This window comes from Sapajus apella, unplaced genomic scaffold, assembly GCF_009761245.1.
Source record: "Sapajus apella isolate SASKATOON/1434 unplaced genomic scaffold, GSC_monkey_1.0 scaffold2, whole genome shotgun sequence".
NCBI lineage: Eukaryota > Metazoa > Chordata > Mammalia > Primates > Cebidae > Sapajus > Sapajus apella.
In genome coordinates, this window is record NW_022436942.1 from 5,453,208 (window position 1) to 5,471,406 (window position 18,199).

Genomic DNA, 18,199 nt, shown 5'->3' on the forward strand with positions numbered 1-18,199 from the left:
GCATATCTGCCTTCATCCATTTGTATAGCTCCGTTCCTCAGGGCCCAGAGTATGAGATGCCACTCCCATTCTAAACGAATCCCTCCACCTCTGCCTTGTCTTCTAGCCTCCTCTGGAATTTTGGTTACTTTCTCTCCTACCTACATTTAAAACTCTCCATTTCTATTTGCTCCCTTCAGGCAATAAATGTACTCAGAACTCTGCTGCCTGAAAAAAAAAAAAAAAAAAAAAAAAAGCCTTTCTCTTTACATCTTTCTGCAGTTGCTATCAATGTCTCTCCTCACCTCTTATCAACTTTCACTTTCAACGTAGAAAAATAGTCTGCGTTTGCTTTCTCCTGTGCTCTGCCTGTTGCTCAACCTTTTGCAACATGATTTCTACCCTCTGTTCGAATAGAAGTGATGTTATTATAAATTCATCTTCTAATCATTCCAAGAGACGTTATTTTTGAAATTCTCTAGAATACTTTCTGCTTTTTTTTTTTACAATTAGTTGACTCCTTCAATCTTGAAATTCCCTTGGCTTTTGTTATACTATACTCTTCATGATTTTCTTAATTTTTATCTAACTTAAATTTTATTTGCTAATAGGCTCCTTTCCTTCATCTTTTGTTCAACTGTTGTTGGAACCCAGATGATTTTAAGCTGTTCCCGTCTTTGCCCTTTAGACCTTTTCTAGATTGTCTAGTTTATTCTCATTAACTTTTGACTCCCAAAACCATGGCCTCTGAAGATCTCTTCCCTCAGCTTCAGACTGGAGTGTCTATCTGCTGGAAACATAGCTCCAATGCAACATCATTCAGCCACCTCACCTCGTTTCATTTCATTTCATCATGTCTAAAACCATGGTCATCATTTTTCCTTAAAAATTACCACTACTACTTTGATTTTTTTAGTTGTTTGATACCACTATAAGTAGAGTGACATCAAATAAACATTATATTTGATTTTGTCATTTTTTTCATCTATGATTACTTCAATTTTTAAAAACATTTCTTTCTTTTTTTTTTTTTCGATTCATCCAGTACAGTTTTACTGCTAATCAAACCCTCATAATCTGTTCCTCTGTATTAACTTCCTACTTGGTCTCTACGCTAGGCCTTTCCAATCTCTTTTCCATATCCACCAGAGTATTCCGTGGACCCTAATTTAATCTCTCCGTGATTCCCCACAGCCTACAGGGGAAGTCTCTAGTTTCTTACCCTGATGCATAAACTGATTCTGGCAGACTTGTCACCACTGCTTTCTTTATATTTTTTGCCATTCCTAACTGCTGGTAGTGTCTCCTTCACATGATGTTTTTTTCTTGCCCCTCTTCCTTTTCTTATGTCTCTCTCCCTGCTCATTACCTATTCAGGCCCTATACCTGCTGCACCTGCTTACATGAAGCCTTTAGTGACTTCTCCTGGCTGTGTTAGGAGCCTCTCTTCTGTACTGCCTGTACAAGTCTGTATTATTGAATTAACAGCAATAAATTATAATTATTTGCCCCACAAGATTCAGAGGTCCTAGAGAGTAGTCATGTCTGTGAATTCATCTTTTAATTCCTAGTTACCACAAATATTCTACTTAGCAAATGTTGATTGAATTAATAAATGCATATTCTACTTAGCAAATGTTGATTGAATTAATAAATTAATAAATAGGGATTTGTAAGGAAATACAGATTGAATAATCTTAAGAATCTACCTAATGTATTAATGCCTTGAAGCAATTGAATGTTTCAACAATAGAACATTTACATAAAATATAAACTATTTGACTGTGAGTAACTGATAGGTATATACTTGTTTATAAATGGTATAATATAGTTGATTCATATTGGATTCATAACATTTTAGAGACTATGTACTATCTTGAGGTAGACACATAAAAAGCATTAAGGCAGGATTTTTTGTTTAAGTTTTAAAAATATAGGCAGTAGCCCCTTATGCGTATTATGAGTTATTTAAGCTGTAAATAACATGCTCTGTATCTTTAAAAATTTATGTCAAAGTATTTTGGTGAAACTTAATTATAAATGTCACACATTTTCAACTTTAATTACTGGTTTAAAGAAAATTTCATACATTTGGTGAAAAAAAAGAAATTAACAATGATTAGGATTTGGAAATATTCAAAACTAGAAAATGTATAGAAGGAATTACTAATCCTATAAAAAATTAGTTTTAGAATCTACCCAGAAAACATATTGTTTTGATATCATGTGTCCTCTTCTCACAAATGTTGGCTAAATTTCAGCAGCAGTGCAATGAAAATCAGTTAAGATATAGGAATAATACAGTCACTGCTCATTATTTGCATGTATTATGTTCTATAAAGTTGCTATGAACATTGAATTAGTGAATGCTGAACAATTGCTCCTAAAGGAGTATAGTTAGGTTCTTGGGAGCTTCTGGTTACATTTTCATCAGCTAATCAATACGCAACTTTGTTGTGTATGGGTTTTTGCTTAAAAATACCTTGTTTCATATTTATTATTTATTCATTAACATTGAATTCAGAGTCAACAGCAGGATAACTCATGCCTGAACAAGGTTTATCTAACACATATTCTTCTCCATAAGTCACACCACAGCCCTCTTGCCTCATAAATACTAGACAGCACCTAAGCATTATGCTTAGGACCTTGTTAAACAACAACAATAAATTACCAAGAAATTCTTAACTGTTTTGTGCACATCTGCAAATGGCAATATTAATTTTGGTTATGAGTAAATGTTAGCCAATAGACAAATTTGCAAACGCAGAATCCACAAATAATCAGGATCAACGATATTTTGAGATGTGTTTTTAGTTGCTCACATAGATTAACCACACATTTTGGACTGTATTTATTTCACTGTTAACTTTATTCTGACTCTGAATAGTATAGTACTCTACAGTCTGTTCTGTGATAGGCTAATAAAAACCCATCATTGGGACTGTGAAATTAGGTTTTTCATTTACTTCCTTTTTTTCCACCTTGTGGTTCCTCTTTCAGTTTCTTTCTCTTCTACTTCCCCTCACTAGATTGACCAGGAGATGCAGTTCCAATATTAAGTTTGCTTTCAGCTAAATATGGGATCTTGAACAATTTATTTGGCCAAGCTAGGTCTTATTTCCTCATCATCATGATGATTATGTTGTTGCTGATAATCTCGAGGGTCTTTCTCAGCTTTAAATTTCTATGTCGCTCTTTACAAGTGGATCTTGAAAAATGTAGACACTAAAATTATACTAAAACAGAATGCATTTTTAATCCATAAAAGACAAAAGTTTAGAATGCACAGATTAATAAAAGCTCCAGAATTCACTGCAATTTATTCCTTAAAATACTAAAAATTTTATCTGAAAGAATATTATAAACTATTAAAGTATAAATTACCTAGATAAAAACTGCCATAACAAATGTGCTTTATATACAAATGATAACCAGTTGACAATAAACCCAATAAATCTTTCTCTGTATAATGCTTTCTAATTTGGTGTCATTGCTGAAAACAGATCTACCATTGACATATTGCTCTTCTCCCTCCCTCTCTCGCCACCTCCGCTACCACACACACATTGCCTTCCCTTTCACCCTCCCTCTCCTCCCGTTCTCCCTCTCTCAGTCCTCACTGGCCCCCTCACTCACCAACCAGAATCTCAGAAATAGCTCAGAGGTTTACTGTGGAAGATTAAATAAAGGAGAAATTGAAGGTGGGCTTTTAAAGTGAGAAATGATGAGAACTGTAAGAATCATCAGAACCCTATGAATGTGTAATTCCAGTGGGAAAACAAGAAAACAGATCTGAGAGATAATTCAGAGGTGCTGTTAAGATTAGTGACTGAATAAATATGTGATTATTTTTATGTATTCTTTTACTTTTTCACCACCATCATCCCTATTATAATCAAGGCTTCATAGATGCGGGATTTTGGTTTTCTTGTTCACTATTGCATCCCTACTGCCTAGTTCAGTTTCTTGCACGTAGTAGGTATTTAAATATTTTACAAATAACTGCTCAATGTGTGGGAAAACTAATGGAGGAAATAAACTGTCAGAAATTTTAAACATGATCTCAAATTCCCATCCATATATCCATCCATCAATAAACACTAACCACTAATCATTTTCACCAGGGAGATTTGCTTAAATACTTATTCAAAAAAATGTATTTTAGTTAATGACAAATCTCTGCATTAGTTAATAATGTGACAAAGCTGCAGAAATGGCTACATTAGGTTATATTTCTAGAAATTCCTATTCAGTTTGAAGAAAATAGTGATTCCATTGTGATGGATTATTTATTAACTAATGTGAACCCCATACTCTGAGAGTCGGACCAGCAAATTAGAGTGCATTCCAAAGAAGACAACCAAAACAGAGACCCTGTGGTCTGAAGAGTGATTCAATTGCTTCAAAAGGCATAGATACAGGCAAAAATATAGTACAGAGAGTCTGTAGCAGGATTCAAGAGGCTGAATTCTAGATGCAGTTCCAACTAATTCTGTGGCAAGTCAGTTGTCTTTCGGCATTACTTACCTCATCTATAAAAAAAAAAAAGACTAAAGTTTTAGCTGTTCTGTAAGCTTTCTTTTAGGTCTATTACTATATTTGAGAATTTTAAAATTCAATATTATGTGTGAACAGGAGAATTTGTCCTCAAAGAATGAAGAGCTATTTATATGTAAAATGATACAGGTTTAATGAGTTTTGTTTTAGAAGGTAGAATGAGTCCCAACAAGTAGGATTTGCAGAGGGCGATTTCAGTTCATTCTAAGGGGTAATTTTTTAGCCATTTCATTAGTGCAATAAGAAAAAGGCTTTTCGTGCAAAGTAGTGATATTTTCATCACTGCCAAGGATATCATTTAGGGAAATTATTCATCATGTTAGAGAATAGACTTAATAATATCTTTCAGCTCTAGGATTTTCCAGTTCTGATGCCTAAGGTAGTCCCAAAGCATATCCTCAATCCCAGTATCCCAGCAAGCTTCTATGCTATTGTTTGGAATCGAATAAATGATTTTCTTTTATCATGAAATAAGGAGGGTGGGAAGAAGCATGGAGCATCGAAACTTCTTCTCTTTGATTCGCTCTATCACGTTCAGCAGGTTCAAGGTCAGCTGCCGCCATTAATGATTCCCGTATTCCCTCCTGATCAACGGACACTGGCTGCAGCTGCCCAGCAAGGATTCCTCCTCCCTCCAGGCTTCAGCTATAAGGCTGGATGTAGTAAGTACCGTTGATTTTTCATTTGGGAGTGGGTGGAGGGCACAGCTTTAAATTAGGCAATTTAATATTACTGCCACACCAAGAAATGAGATCACCTATATAGCATTTTTATTTTAAAGAGAAAACACACGGAATGCGTGGAACAGTGTGTTAGTATTTAAAAGGGCTTAGATTAAGTCTGTGCTTCTGAAGCTAATCTTTGTAATTCAATTTCATAACTGGTATTTCCAGTGTATCATTAATGCATGTAATTTGTGGGTTCATTTTGTTTTTTCATAGATGACCTAGGAATATGCTTTTCGATACCTTTTTAACAGTGAGGTAAACCCAAATTTCCTAATGTGAATTAGTTGGCCTTCTATTACTTGCCTCCACCAAATATTTACAGCTTAAATTCTCACCAGTCTTTTTTAGTTCTTAGACTGAACCATACTTTTTTTTTGACTCTCGACTCACATCATCGGAATGGATGCTCCTTCATATTGTGAAGCTTTTCTAGCTCAGATTAGGGAGCGCTTGCCTGACCTGTCCTTTCTCCTGCTTCCTCTGGGTTTTATATATTTTCTTTTTCACTTTAATTGTAAGCTTTCTGAAGGCAGTTGCTGATTCTGTCTTACTCATTGTTATGTCTCAACTTTTAGTACAACATTCAACACTTTTGAATGAATGAATGAATGAATACATAAGCAATATAGAGGACATTTTTTGAACTAAGTGATATACTAGGATAACTGTTTATATTGCTTATTAACTTTAGATGCCTGTGATTTCATCCTTTTTTCTTTTTCTTAGCCAAATATAAATTGTACATTGTTAGTCCGAGGAAAAAATACATCATTTAAAAAATTATAGTCATAATGCCAGCTGTATTCTGTAAGATAAAAATAATAACACATTCTAAAGAGGGGCTAGATTGCTATGCTAGATTTCTTCCAGGATATCTTGACCGTGGCCAGAAGGAAAATAGTAAAAGCAAGTTGATTGAAACATTTTTATTGATAAAAATGAACACCACTAAAAAAAATTAGTGAAATATTATTTTAGATAATGCTATAGAATACTGTTTTTAAATTCCAGTGCATTTTGGCTTATATATATGTTAATAAATTTTGCCATAAACATCTTGTTGTGCTTTAGTATTTAATGCATTTGAGAAACTCTAGCATTACTAGAAATCAGTTCTTTCTATTAGGCGATGTTTTAAACTCTCACATTGGGGCTTTCAATATTTATTATCTTTTTATACCCTTCTCTGTATCATATTGAAGAAATGGGTTGTAATTTCTTAAATATGCAAAGCCATTTGACGACCAGAATGTGGTCTGAATTCAAGACGATAAAAATTCACATATGTGTGGTGCTTTGCTCTTTGAGGTTTTTATACTGCTTTTACAGATCTTTCTCTTGACTTGGTTTCCTCTGTTTTAAAAAGGAATTCTCTTTCTGGTCTCTTAATTTATTCATTTAATGTTACTTTCCACATCATCCTACCTTTGTAGGTTATCAATTCATCCAGACTCATCAACTTTTTAAATAATTAAATACTGTTTTTCTTCTAAATGATTTAAATTGTAAGAATAACTTAAATTCTATGAATAGAAACTTTAATTTTTATTGCAATACTAAATTCTGATTTTTTTAATTCTGATTTTTATATCATGAAAGGTTTTTGTTTTGTTTCTGTTTTCTTAAGGAATTACTGTTCACATTAAACACATGCCGCAAATGTATTTTTAGTAACCTTGGTTACAAAAAAAAATACACACTTTCTAAAATCATTAGTTGTCTTTGACTGCATCTGTAATATATACATAAAGACTAGTTATATTAAAAAAAAAAGTTTTTTAAAGCAACTGCAGAAGTAAGTCCCATTAGCAAATACTGTGCTGAATAGAAAACCACGTTGAGTATGAACAATACCATAACTGTAGGCCTGGAAAAGGTCACAAACGCCTCTACCTCACTCTCATTGACAGAGTTGGCATACTAAATTTGTTCATTGTTCATGTAATGTGGAATGGAGAATTTTTTTCCATTTCCAAAATTGTTAGTATATTAACCATTTGGTATTCATACTTTCAGTGCTTAAACTTATAAATGATACCACTTCTTTTTGTAACCTTGGAAATAAAATAGAAAAAAGGTTTTGCAGCTGCTGGCAAGCTTGAAACTGGCATCACACCAAACTCTAGAACTAAGCAGAAGCCAGTAGCAAAAGAAAGTGCCACCCTCCTTGACCCCTGGCATGTTGAGTCAGTTTGAATAAAGAACTGGGTGGAAGTGAAAAGTATTCCAGACGATGTCCTCCCTGATCACATTTCAGGAAAGGAACAGACGTAGGAGAAGAAATTGTGCCATTTCCGCTCTTTAGTGGGACTTCCTGATTTATTCCCCTCATAATTGTCAACCCTTTGTGACTTTTCTAGTTGCCAGTTATTTTAGTTTATTACATATTCTTCAATGAAAGAGACCGAGCAATCCTTCTCAATTTCAATTTCAAGCAAATATGAAAGGTACACTATTTGTTGCTATTAAAAACTTAGATACTTTTCATCAATCCATTCATAGAGCATACTGATGATAAATTTTCCTGTTTAGATGCCTTCATGAAATGAAATACATTTAAAAATCTGTGGAACTAAACTAGAAACTTTAAATGTACTCAACAGAAAAAAAAAATAAAAACACAGTTAAAGGAATCTAATCATTTTAAATTGAGTTAACATCTCCTGTTTCTGGAACAGAAGCTTTTAGTTAGACATGAAGATATTTTTTTTCTTTAAGAAATATATAATAGCTGAAATGTGGTATGGAATAGAAACCCACAAAATGTGATCGCTGAGCCTCTCTTGCCTGCTAGAGTGCACATCATTTAAGCAATATAAGAATAAATTAATAGCAGCACAGCCAGGCACATCAGAGAAAATTGACTAGACAGATAGAAAAGAAACTGTAAAAAATATTGCTGTCCATTCTTTTTCATGAGTATGTGGATCAGTTCACAAATGTTGATGGAATATTAGCAGAATCTCAGATTCTGTTTGGGCATTTGGTATTAATGAAATTAGGCATGAAATCACACTTCTTCATGGATCCATATCTAGTTATTACTTTCCTTACTTATTAAAATCCTAAAAATACTTGAAAACTTCTGAGGAGGTGTAAATGACGTGTATTTTTGAATGAAATCCCCCCTTCTCTCTCTCTCTCTCTCTCTCTCCATGTATGTATGTATGTATATATATATATATATAGTGTGTGTGTGTGTATAAAATAGAGAACTTTAAAATAATTATATAAGAACACTGGTTTAAACAGTCACCATTATTCAGAGATCAGTTCATTCAGGGAAAGGAAAAAATTAGTTGAATAATCTATATTTTGAACATCTCAGTTCTATTAAAACTGTCAACTTAGTTGCTATATGTAAACACACCCCAGATTTTATAACAAATAATTAGAAGTCTCTATTCTAAATTATATTTGTGGATAACAGCTCATTTTAGTCAGAAAATAATTATTGCAGCCCTTGAAGTTTGAACAACTACATAACTAAAGTTGCAATTCTACATTTATGAAATAACTGGGTGTACAAATGAATTGGTTCAAGTATACAGTGATTGGTTAAAGAGTCCAAGAACACAGTCCATTTGCCCCTGCTGGAAAGTCTGAGTAGTATCCTAAGTTATTTATCAAAGACTTCAATATGTGAGCCGTGAGGCTTGTGACAGATACATATTTTTGAAATAAAATAAAAATGGCTTTGATACCTGTAGAACAGTTTTATGTTTTTGGAAAGATACTTCCTTTGCTCATTCTAGAGCAAATCCTACTTTACAAAAAAATTGACTTTAAAGGAAAATAATTTTGAATGGTCATGTTGGTGTCAGCCCAACATTTTATACTTGAGAGAAACTTTGGAGATAAGGTGGTTGATGGATAAAAGGTTGGTCAAAAACACTTTCTCTGACTCTCATTCCAGGCCTCTTTCTGTAGCACATGGCTTCTTTGCACTCCATGTTTAGGATCACTGCTGTTTCTTCAGAGTATATATTTTAGAGGTAGAAATTAGAGGTGTAGGTGATTATCTTATTAACAGAAACTGCAGTCCTCTGCCCTTCTCTTTTCTATTTGGATTTAAAGTTCCCAGTCATATAATTGTAACTGCATTAGATGCTTTAGAAAATTTAACAGGAAAATATTTTATGTAGAAATTTAAAAACTATGCATGAATGGCAAAATCCAATAAAATAACACATTTTCTATATACGTTATAAAACAATTTTAAAAAGGGCTGGCTTGATAGTAAAAGAGTGGCTCAAATTATCAAACTGAATATGTAATATAGCTACAGATACAGAATATTTTCCAAGTACTCTTGGATATGTGCCTGCTGCCATGGTTCTCAAACTGTGTGCCAAGGTTCCCAGGGTGCTATAGGTAATTCATAGGGGCACAGGATATTTTTTAAATGTAGAGAAAATACAGAGGCATCTACTGGATACTATGTGAACTATCACAGATAAGCTGTTTGGACTTTACTAAATAAAATTGAGTTTGATATTTCCTTTGTGTTTAAGAATTCCGTGAAACAATTATCGAGCCATCAACGGTGCCTTAATCAAAGAAAATTTGGAAAATTTTGGCCTAGAGTATATTTGTTTTAAAATTACCCTGATTTTTTTTAACCTGGATGTTATTGTTGTTCAACTATTATACTGTTAACCACAGAACAGAGTAACAAAATTTATTTTCCGTTTGACAGTGCTATATATTATATTATGAAGATAATCAATTATTTGTCTATACCAATTGATTCCTTTGTCAATATGATTTCAAGCATTCAATATTTGGTCTATTTGTTTTGATTTAATTAATGCAATCTCAAATAGGCAACTACAAATGGAGAGGTACTTTGAAGGAGAGAGCCTATACTTGGGATCAGATTTTAGCTCATTTTGATGCTTTGATTGTCCTCATGCAAGTTACCAAGCTTCAGTTTCCTCATTAGTACAACAGTGTAATAAGATCCATTTTACTGAATTGTTGCAAATATCAAACAAGATCACATAAGAATTGGTGCCTAACATAGTGCCTGTCTTATTATGTTACTTCTAAGTGATAAAGACTGAGATAATACAGTACAAGCAAAATATAGATCCCGTTTCAAAAAGAAAAAAGGATTTTAAAACCACACCTAGCATTTGATTATATTTCATCACTCACTCTCTTTGAGTGAGGATCAAACTCACTCTGCCATACATGAATGAGGCTTCCTCTGACTGAGGAAAATAACTGTTTACAGAAAAGTGGCAGAGTGCTGATGAAAACATTGGTTTAATACAAACTTAACCTTACCTGTTTTTATTATAATCACCAAGTTTTAAACTTTTTCTTTTTTTTTTGAGATAGTCTCACTGTCACCCAGACTGGTGTGATCTCGGCTCACTGCAACCTCCACCTCCCGGTTCAAGAGATTCCCCTGCCTCAGCCTCCCGAATAGCTGGGATTACAGGCATGCACCACCACGCCCAGCTAATTTTTATATTTTTTTAGAGATGGCATTTTGCTGTGTTGTCCAGGCTGGTCTTAAACTCCTGACCTCAGATGATCCACCCACCTCGGCCTCTCAAAGTGCTGAGATCACAGTCATGAGCCATCGCGACTGGCCAGTTTTAAACTTTTTCTGTTATTGTTTTTTACTTTTCCTCTTATCAGAGCTCATGTTGGAAAAGGTCATAGGAGTTTTAGAAAATGTATTTAGTCACTTTTTTGGCTGTATAAAACTAGAAATATATTCACATACTCATTCTGCATTTTTAACACATTGATTAATTTTTCAGAAATGTGCTAAATAAAATAACGATATAAAGTTACTGATTGAAATATTTAATTGCCTTATGAGATTAGCTTAAATAAACAGAAGTCGATGAACCAAGCTTAATAAACTTAAAATATGCTATATTTATTCTTCATCAGTTTTCTGAACAGTATTTCCGTTTCCAATAAAAAGGGAAACTCTCAGTTAATTAGTTCTTCATACACCACAATAAAATTAATGTTCAGGAGTTAAATGCCATAAACTTCCTCAGGCATATTTGCTGATGTGTTCCTGTTTTTAGTTAATGTCACATGTTTCATTGTTTAATGGGAGTATCACGTGGGTTCCATTATGTCTCTCTCATGCAAAGGGTCCATGTGTCTGGTATTTTAGGAGACTGCATGCTACTTTCTGATTTAACTGTGTCAGCTCTGTCAGCTGACATACAGGTTATTGACAGTGAGTGATGAAACAATCACCAAATTGCAAGCTGAAAACCATTGACCTGGTATGTTTTTATTAAACTGACAAAATAGGAAATGTGTTGTCAAGATCACACGCATTAGGTTCTTTGTAAATAAGCCGAGAGAAGAGGATATAATCATGTCTTTAGGCTTCTGGTTTTTGTTTGTTTGTTTATTTTTTGAGATGGAGTCTTGCTGTGTCACCCTGGTTGAAGTGCAGAGTGTCATGATCTTGGCTCACTGCAATCTTTATCTCTTGGGTTCAAGCGATTCTCCTGCCCCAGCCTCCAAAGTAGCTGGGATTACAGGCATCCGCCACCATGCCTGGCTAACTTTTTTAAATTTTTAGTAGACACAGGGTTTCGCCATGTTGGCCAGGCTGCTTTCAAACTTCCGATCTCAAGTGATCTACCTACCTTGGCCTCCTGAAGTGTTAGGATTACAAGCGTGAGCCGCCACTCCCAGCCATCTTCTGTGTTTTGTGTATTAGAATTATTGTGACCAGTTCTTACCCTCTCCTCAGCCCTCCCAAAACTTTATAAACTAATGACTTTGGGAGATCCTGATTTAGTTGTAAAGCTTTGTAAATATTTATATTTGTAAAGTATTGTTTTGGTACCTGAATGGCCAATCATTTACATTCCCTTTTGAGGTAGTTATACTAGTGGTTTAAAAATATGAAATGATTGAAAAATAAAGAGAACCGGGGTCAAAAATGTGTACAACATTCCATAATTATGTGGTGGCAGTCATCCACTTCTCATGAGAGAAGTGTTTCTAGGCCATTAAAGTGTGCCTTTTCATAAAACATGGGGTTGATATTATTTCCTTAGTATTACTGAAAAAGGGAGATGTCTTTGTTGTGGCAGTCACAGTATTATAACTTGACATAAAAATAATAGCTTATACTGTACTTTAGTATTTATTAAATATTGCCACATAATTGATTTTAATCATCATAACTCTGTGAGATGGTAACTGATCTATATCAGTAACTAGCATTTAATCCAGCTTCCTCCCCACCCCAACATATGCACACTGCCACCACCAAAATACATACACGCAAACAAACAAAAAAGCAAAGACTCTTTCTTTGATAAATTTCTCGGAGTTTATTATGCCACAACTATAGCTTTTCTTTCAATCCGTGTCGTTTGCTTTTCAACAGTTAAGAACATAAGAGTGTCATTCAGTTTAAAACTAAAGCCCATTCAGCTCAGTATTCTCTTTTTGACATGATTTTTCTCCTTGACAATGTATATACATGAAATGGAAAGAGTGGCTAATGGCACTCTGTGCTGTCAGCCAAAAGGCTTCCAAATATGGTGTTACCATATGAATTTGTCATAGCTGAGCCTAACTCTTAGACTTTTAAATTTTTGGTTTTTGTTGCCACTCCAAGAATGAAATTTCATCTCAGCAGCAGGCTAAGTTCATCAACCTGAAGTGTAAACCCAGGAGAACTATATATTATTGTATCTGGATAAACGTCTCTAACTGTTCTGATACTGTACAATGGTAATCTCCAGTAAGCATGTTCCAAAACTCCACTAGAAGGCAAACTTACAAGATTGATTGGAAAGTATGGAAGAAGAAAAATATTTAGTAAAACAAGCTAAGATAACATTTTGTTTCAAACTCTACAATAGATACATATTTTCCATAAGGACTGAAATATTCATGATCTTGGAATGTTATGTGGAATAGGATGCTGCATTAATTTGGATACAGGTTTAGCTGCTATGAAAGGCCAAAGTAATACTAGCTTAAATATGATAAAATAGTATTTTTTACTTGCCTAGTAATCTAAGCATTTCTTATATGGTAATTCCATGATATCCAGTCTCAGGCTTACTCTCTTACTGATTATCCTGCTTTCCACAAATTGTAGCTTACATCTTGTGGTCTTAGAGATCTTATCCAGCTGCCATTCCCATATCCCAGCCAGTGAAAAGAGAAAAGTCAGGTGAGAAAGAACTTTTTAGATGGCACTATTTCCCTAATAATTGATTTTGGCTCTGTTTTCAGAGTATGCTTAAACTTTTCTTAAACCTGTTTATATACTCAGCACCCTTCACATTTTTTTCTAATATATTAAAGGTCGCACTTGCTGATTTCAAAAACCTCCAATATGGAGAATTACAGAAAACAAACTAAAAGTTATCTGCCTACACTCACACACTCCTATAATTCCACTACCCAGACGTAATTACGATTAATTTTGTTCATGTATTTCCAGAGCTAAGTATACCTATAAATAAGAATCCATTATATATGTATGTATAAAATATTTAGATATAGATATGTAATATGTAGCAAAATAGCCTGTGTATTGTAATATGCATAATATGATACATGTACTATATATGTATACTATATGTACATATACTACATTTATGATATGCACTGTATAATATATAATGTACTTGAGGATATATGCTATATAGACTACAAAGTGCTTAAATGCATGAAAAATATAGATATCTCCTTCCTCCATACGTTCAGACCTAAATTATTGTATAACATATTTCCTTATGATGTGTGCATTATATTTTATTTGGTTTCCCTGCTAATGGACATTTAAGTATGTCTACAGCATTTACAGTTTCAAACCATGCTACAATGAATATTTTTGTATGCACATATTGCCCCAAATGAATTTTTCATGTAACCAGTTCCATTTCTAGTGTGTGATATTTTACTTTAGTTTGTTTCTTTCTGAACATTTTGCACCTGAGAGTTTGCCTCTAAATTCTGGTGATTTTTGAGGTTGTTAATGGAGAATTTAAAACTTCCAAAATGGAGTGGTCCAACTTATCTATGAATTAGCATTCATAAAACTTGTAATCGGAAACTAATTGTCTGGCTTTAATAAATTCTATCCTAAAAAATTAAATGAAACAAGGGATCAGAAAACCTTAGTAGTCACAGTCCCATTTCATATATTCTGTGCCCTTTGGCAAGTCGTCTTCCTTTCTGTGTTTTAACTTTTTCATCTTTCAGGCAACCACAGTAATATCTGCTCTATGTGCTTCATAAGGAGATTATAAAATTTAAATGGGATGGTATATGCATTTCTAAAGAAGTCAAATTATTGTATACATGTAAAATATCATTATTCAATAAACATATACTCCTATTTTGAAAATTATTAAGTATGTCATAATGATAAGGATTTCTGGAGTTTTTCTGTTTTAGGTAACTATTCCTCTGACCATTCGAGACATTTATATTATTTTTTTTTCATTTTTATTCATCTTAATGACAACATTTAACTTCTAGAGGCTTAACATTTATTGTTTTGGTGGGAATCTGTAGGCCAACAATCATCCCAAATGTGTATCACATAGGTTTACCATTATCATGATTTAAGAAGCTTCCCGTTCTCACCTGCGAACTGCAGACCATGGATACACTCAAGGAGGTATATGATGTCAGTCAAAAGCCCTGCTAAGAGAGAAAAGTGGCATGACTATAAAGGGTGTCAACAAATTAAATGGTTGCTATGCCTTAATATTAAAAGTAGGAAATAAAAGAGAAATTGCATTTAATTTGGTCTTAAGTGGCTTATGTGAATGCCCCTCTTCCAAATTTCCAATACTTGAAACATTTTGGATGAATTTTCTCTGGATCATTCATTTCTTTATAGGACACAGAGGCAAAATGTCGACATAGCATTCTAAGAGCTGGATGTAAAAGCAGTTCCTTAATTAATGATTCTTTTTAAGCAGCTTAAAATGAGTTATTGTGCAATATCTTAAATGATGCCTTAGCAGTCAGGCGGGAATATAGAAGGAAAAGGAGACATTTTTGATTCATTGTCACCTTTTCAGGGATACTCGGAATTCTTAGATAATTAATCCAAGAATTTTTATTGATAATCACATTCTCCAATTTATGGGCAAGGAGATGAAGAACAATGCTGTATTTTTTATATGCAAAAAGGTCTTCCCATTCTGAGAGGTGGTTCTTCAATAGTTCATAAATTAATCGTTCTAAACTAGCCGACTAGATAACTATTAAATTAAGTAGGATAAAGTTTTCATTTGCTATGCTACATTAGAAGTCATAAAAATATATTTTATTTTTAAAAATCTCTTATTGAAAATAGCCTGTGACAAAGCAGTTAAGAACTAACAATTACCTTATAATATCTTATTTTAAAATACATAGTTAAATAAGAGTGAATTTATTCATTTAACTTTCTCAGATATAATTTATATGAAATATTCTTATTCATTATTCTATGAAATTTAATACAAAATATTAGCATTTCTCATAAAAAGTTTCAAACATTAAAGTCATATTATACTATTCTAGCAAATCCAAAAAGGCTTTAAGATTTTCTGCATTTAGAAACTCCTTCACCTTTACTTGTGTGAAGCATATCAGTTGTTCTTGGTTGCTCAAGATGCTGTAGGAGAATTTGTTATAAATGTAACTACTTATAATGAGAGGAAAAGTATAGCTGAGCTTTTTGCCATAAGGAAATGAATTTCATCTTGGTTGGATTTAAGAAAGCATAAAATGATGGGAAACAATCACAATGAAGATTGCTTTTGTTTTTATTATATATTTATATGTAACATCTTCTTTTCTGGTAGATACCATGACCAAGCTCAGGTGCTTTAATGAAATCATAGTAAAAAAATTCTTGCCGGTCAACAGAAATCATTTTGAGGCTTTGGAAGTGCATATTACTTACTTTTCATATCCAAGAGGATAAAATTTTTTATAAAATCAAAATTGACAAAAGAGATAAATTATGGAATTTTAAAAGAATTATTACTACAGAAAAATATCTTACAAGAGATTATTTTATTCCTTAACTACCTTTTCTTGGTCCTAATTTTCTCCTACCCCTAAATTCTTGGCCTCTCTGTTCCCTTTCATTATCTATTCTTCCTTTTAACATTTGCAAACGAACATAGCATTTGTTTGAAAAACAAGTACTATGCAATAGTGTGCAAAACAACTAATTTGTTACTTATTTGTATAATTATTGTCTTATAATCTGTTTTTTAAATAAATCTTGAGCTTTTGATATGCCAAGTTATCTCTCGTGTTTGATATTTGTTAATTTCTTAAGTGAATTCTTCCTTCATTTATTCAGTGAATAAACATTTTAATAGCCTGAAGTGTCTCAGGTATTATGCTAGGGACAGGGGATTTAAAAATGAGTAAGACACAATTCCTCCCTTTAGAATGCTAGTAGTGTAGCTGGGGAGAATGGGATTGCTATGGTCTGAATGTTTATTTTCCCCAAAAATTCATATGTGGAAATCCTCACGTTCAAGTTAATAGGAGGTGGGTCTTTTGAGGAAGTGATTAGGTCATGAGAGCAAAGTCCTTATAGGAGTGGCCCCAGAGAGCTGCCATGATCCCTCTGCAATGTGAGAACACAGAAAGAACACACCATTTATTAATCAAAAAATGGGCCTTCATTCAACATAGAATTTGCTGGTGGCCTTGTTTGGGCTTCCCAGCCTCCAGAAGTATGCGAAACAAATGTTTGTAGTTTATAAGCTATCCAGTTTATGGTATTTTGTTGTATCTGCCCAAACAGACAAAGTAAGGATATAAGCAGTTGTAATATGTTAGAGATATGCATCATATTTTAAGAGAAGTTTTAGGAAAAAAATTACTTTAAATCCAAGAGTATTGAAGTATCAGGGAAGGGTTCTTAGTGTGAGGGCTCTCAAATCAACCTAAAGGATAAAGGCAACTATATAATTGAAGTGATTGGGGTGAAAGGATACAGACAGACTATTCCAAGCAGAAAAAAAGCCTGAAGACCAGAAAGCAAGAGATAAAATAGGGTGGACATGGACCTATAAACAGTTTAGTGTTAAGAATAATGTATATGCAAAAAACTAGCTAGGCATGGTGGCACGCACCTATAGTCCCAGCTACTCAGGAGGCTGAGGCAGGAGAATCACTTGAACCCAGGAGGTATAGGTTGCAGTGAGCTGAGACCATGCCACTGCATTTTAGCCTGGCAACAGAGCAAGACTCCATCTAAAAAAAAAAGAAAAAAAAAAATCCAATAATGTATCTGGTAGGAAGTGACAACTGAGTAGTACTTTGAGGATATGAGACTAATTCAGGGAAATATGTGTGGACGTATATGCTACAGGAGCCAGAAAACCACTGAAGGGCCATGCATCTATCTGTACATCCATCCATCCATTCATCTATATCCATTCATCCATCCATATATCCATGTGAAGGCATGCTTTTCTTATTCATTGTCAAGTTTTCAGCCCCTAACCTGTAGCATATAATTAAGAAATACTTATTATACTTTAAATACATGGATGAATACTACTGATTGCCTGCATTGAATGCTACTAGAAACTAGATCGAGAATGAATTTCTTTAGCAGAAGACCAGAGCCTGGAAGACTGAATGAGAGGCTGTTATAGTAGAAAGAAATGTAAACCTGGGCATTGAAAGGAAAAGATCTTCATGATTTATTGGCCATGGAGGGTAAAAGGGATGAAGAAATCAAGGTTACTTTCATATTTATAGTCTGGGTGACTGTCACTAAGTGATATAAGAATACAAGGAATAGAAGCAGGTTTTGGAAGAAAGATGATAAATTACATTTTGTACATGCGAAGATTGAGCTTTTTGTGGAACAGCTAGGGAGACTTGCTCAAAAAACCAGTAGGAGAGATCTAGGCTACAGTCACTGATTTGGAATATATTAG

At 33.7% G+C, this 18,199-nt stretch overlaps 1 protein-coding gene across 17 annotated transcripts in view; it reads left to right on the forward strand.

Annotated features, from left to right (window-relative positions):
• Positions 1–18,199, forward strand: part of SOX5 (SRY-box transcription factor 5) — a 1,011,218-nt gene that overhangs the window by 875,473 nt on the left and 117,546 nt on the right. For 13 of the 17 annotated variants that reach the window (XM_032284295.1, XM_032284196.1, XM_032284236.1 and 10 more), the window contains one exon: positions 5,078–5,201. In XM_032284295.1, coding sequence (XP_032140186.1) covers positions 5,078–5,201 — 124 coding nt within the window. The remainder of the gene's footprint in view (positions 1–5,077; positions 5,202–18,199) is intronic. The other 4 variants (XM_032284302.1, XM_032284284.1, XM_032284186.1 and 1 more) reach the window with 1 other exon arrangement.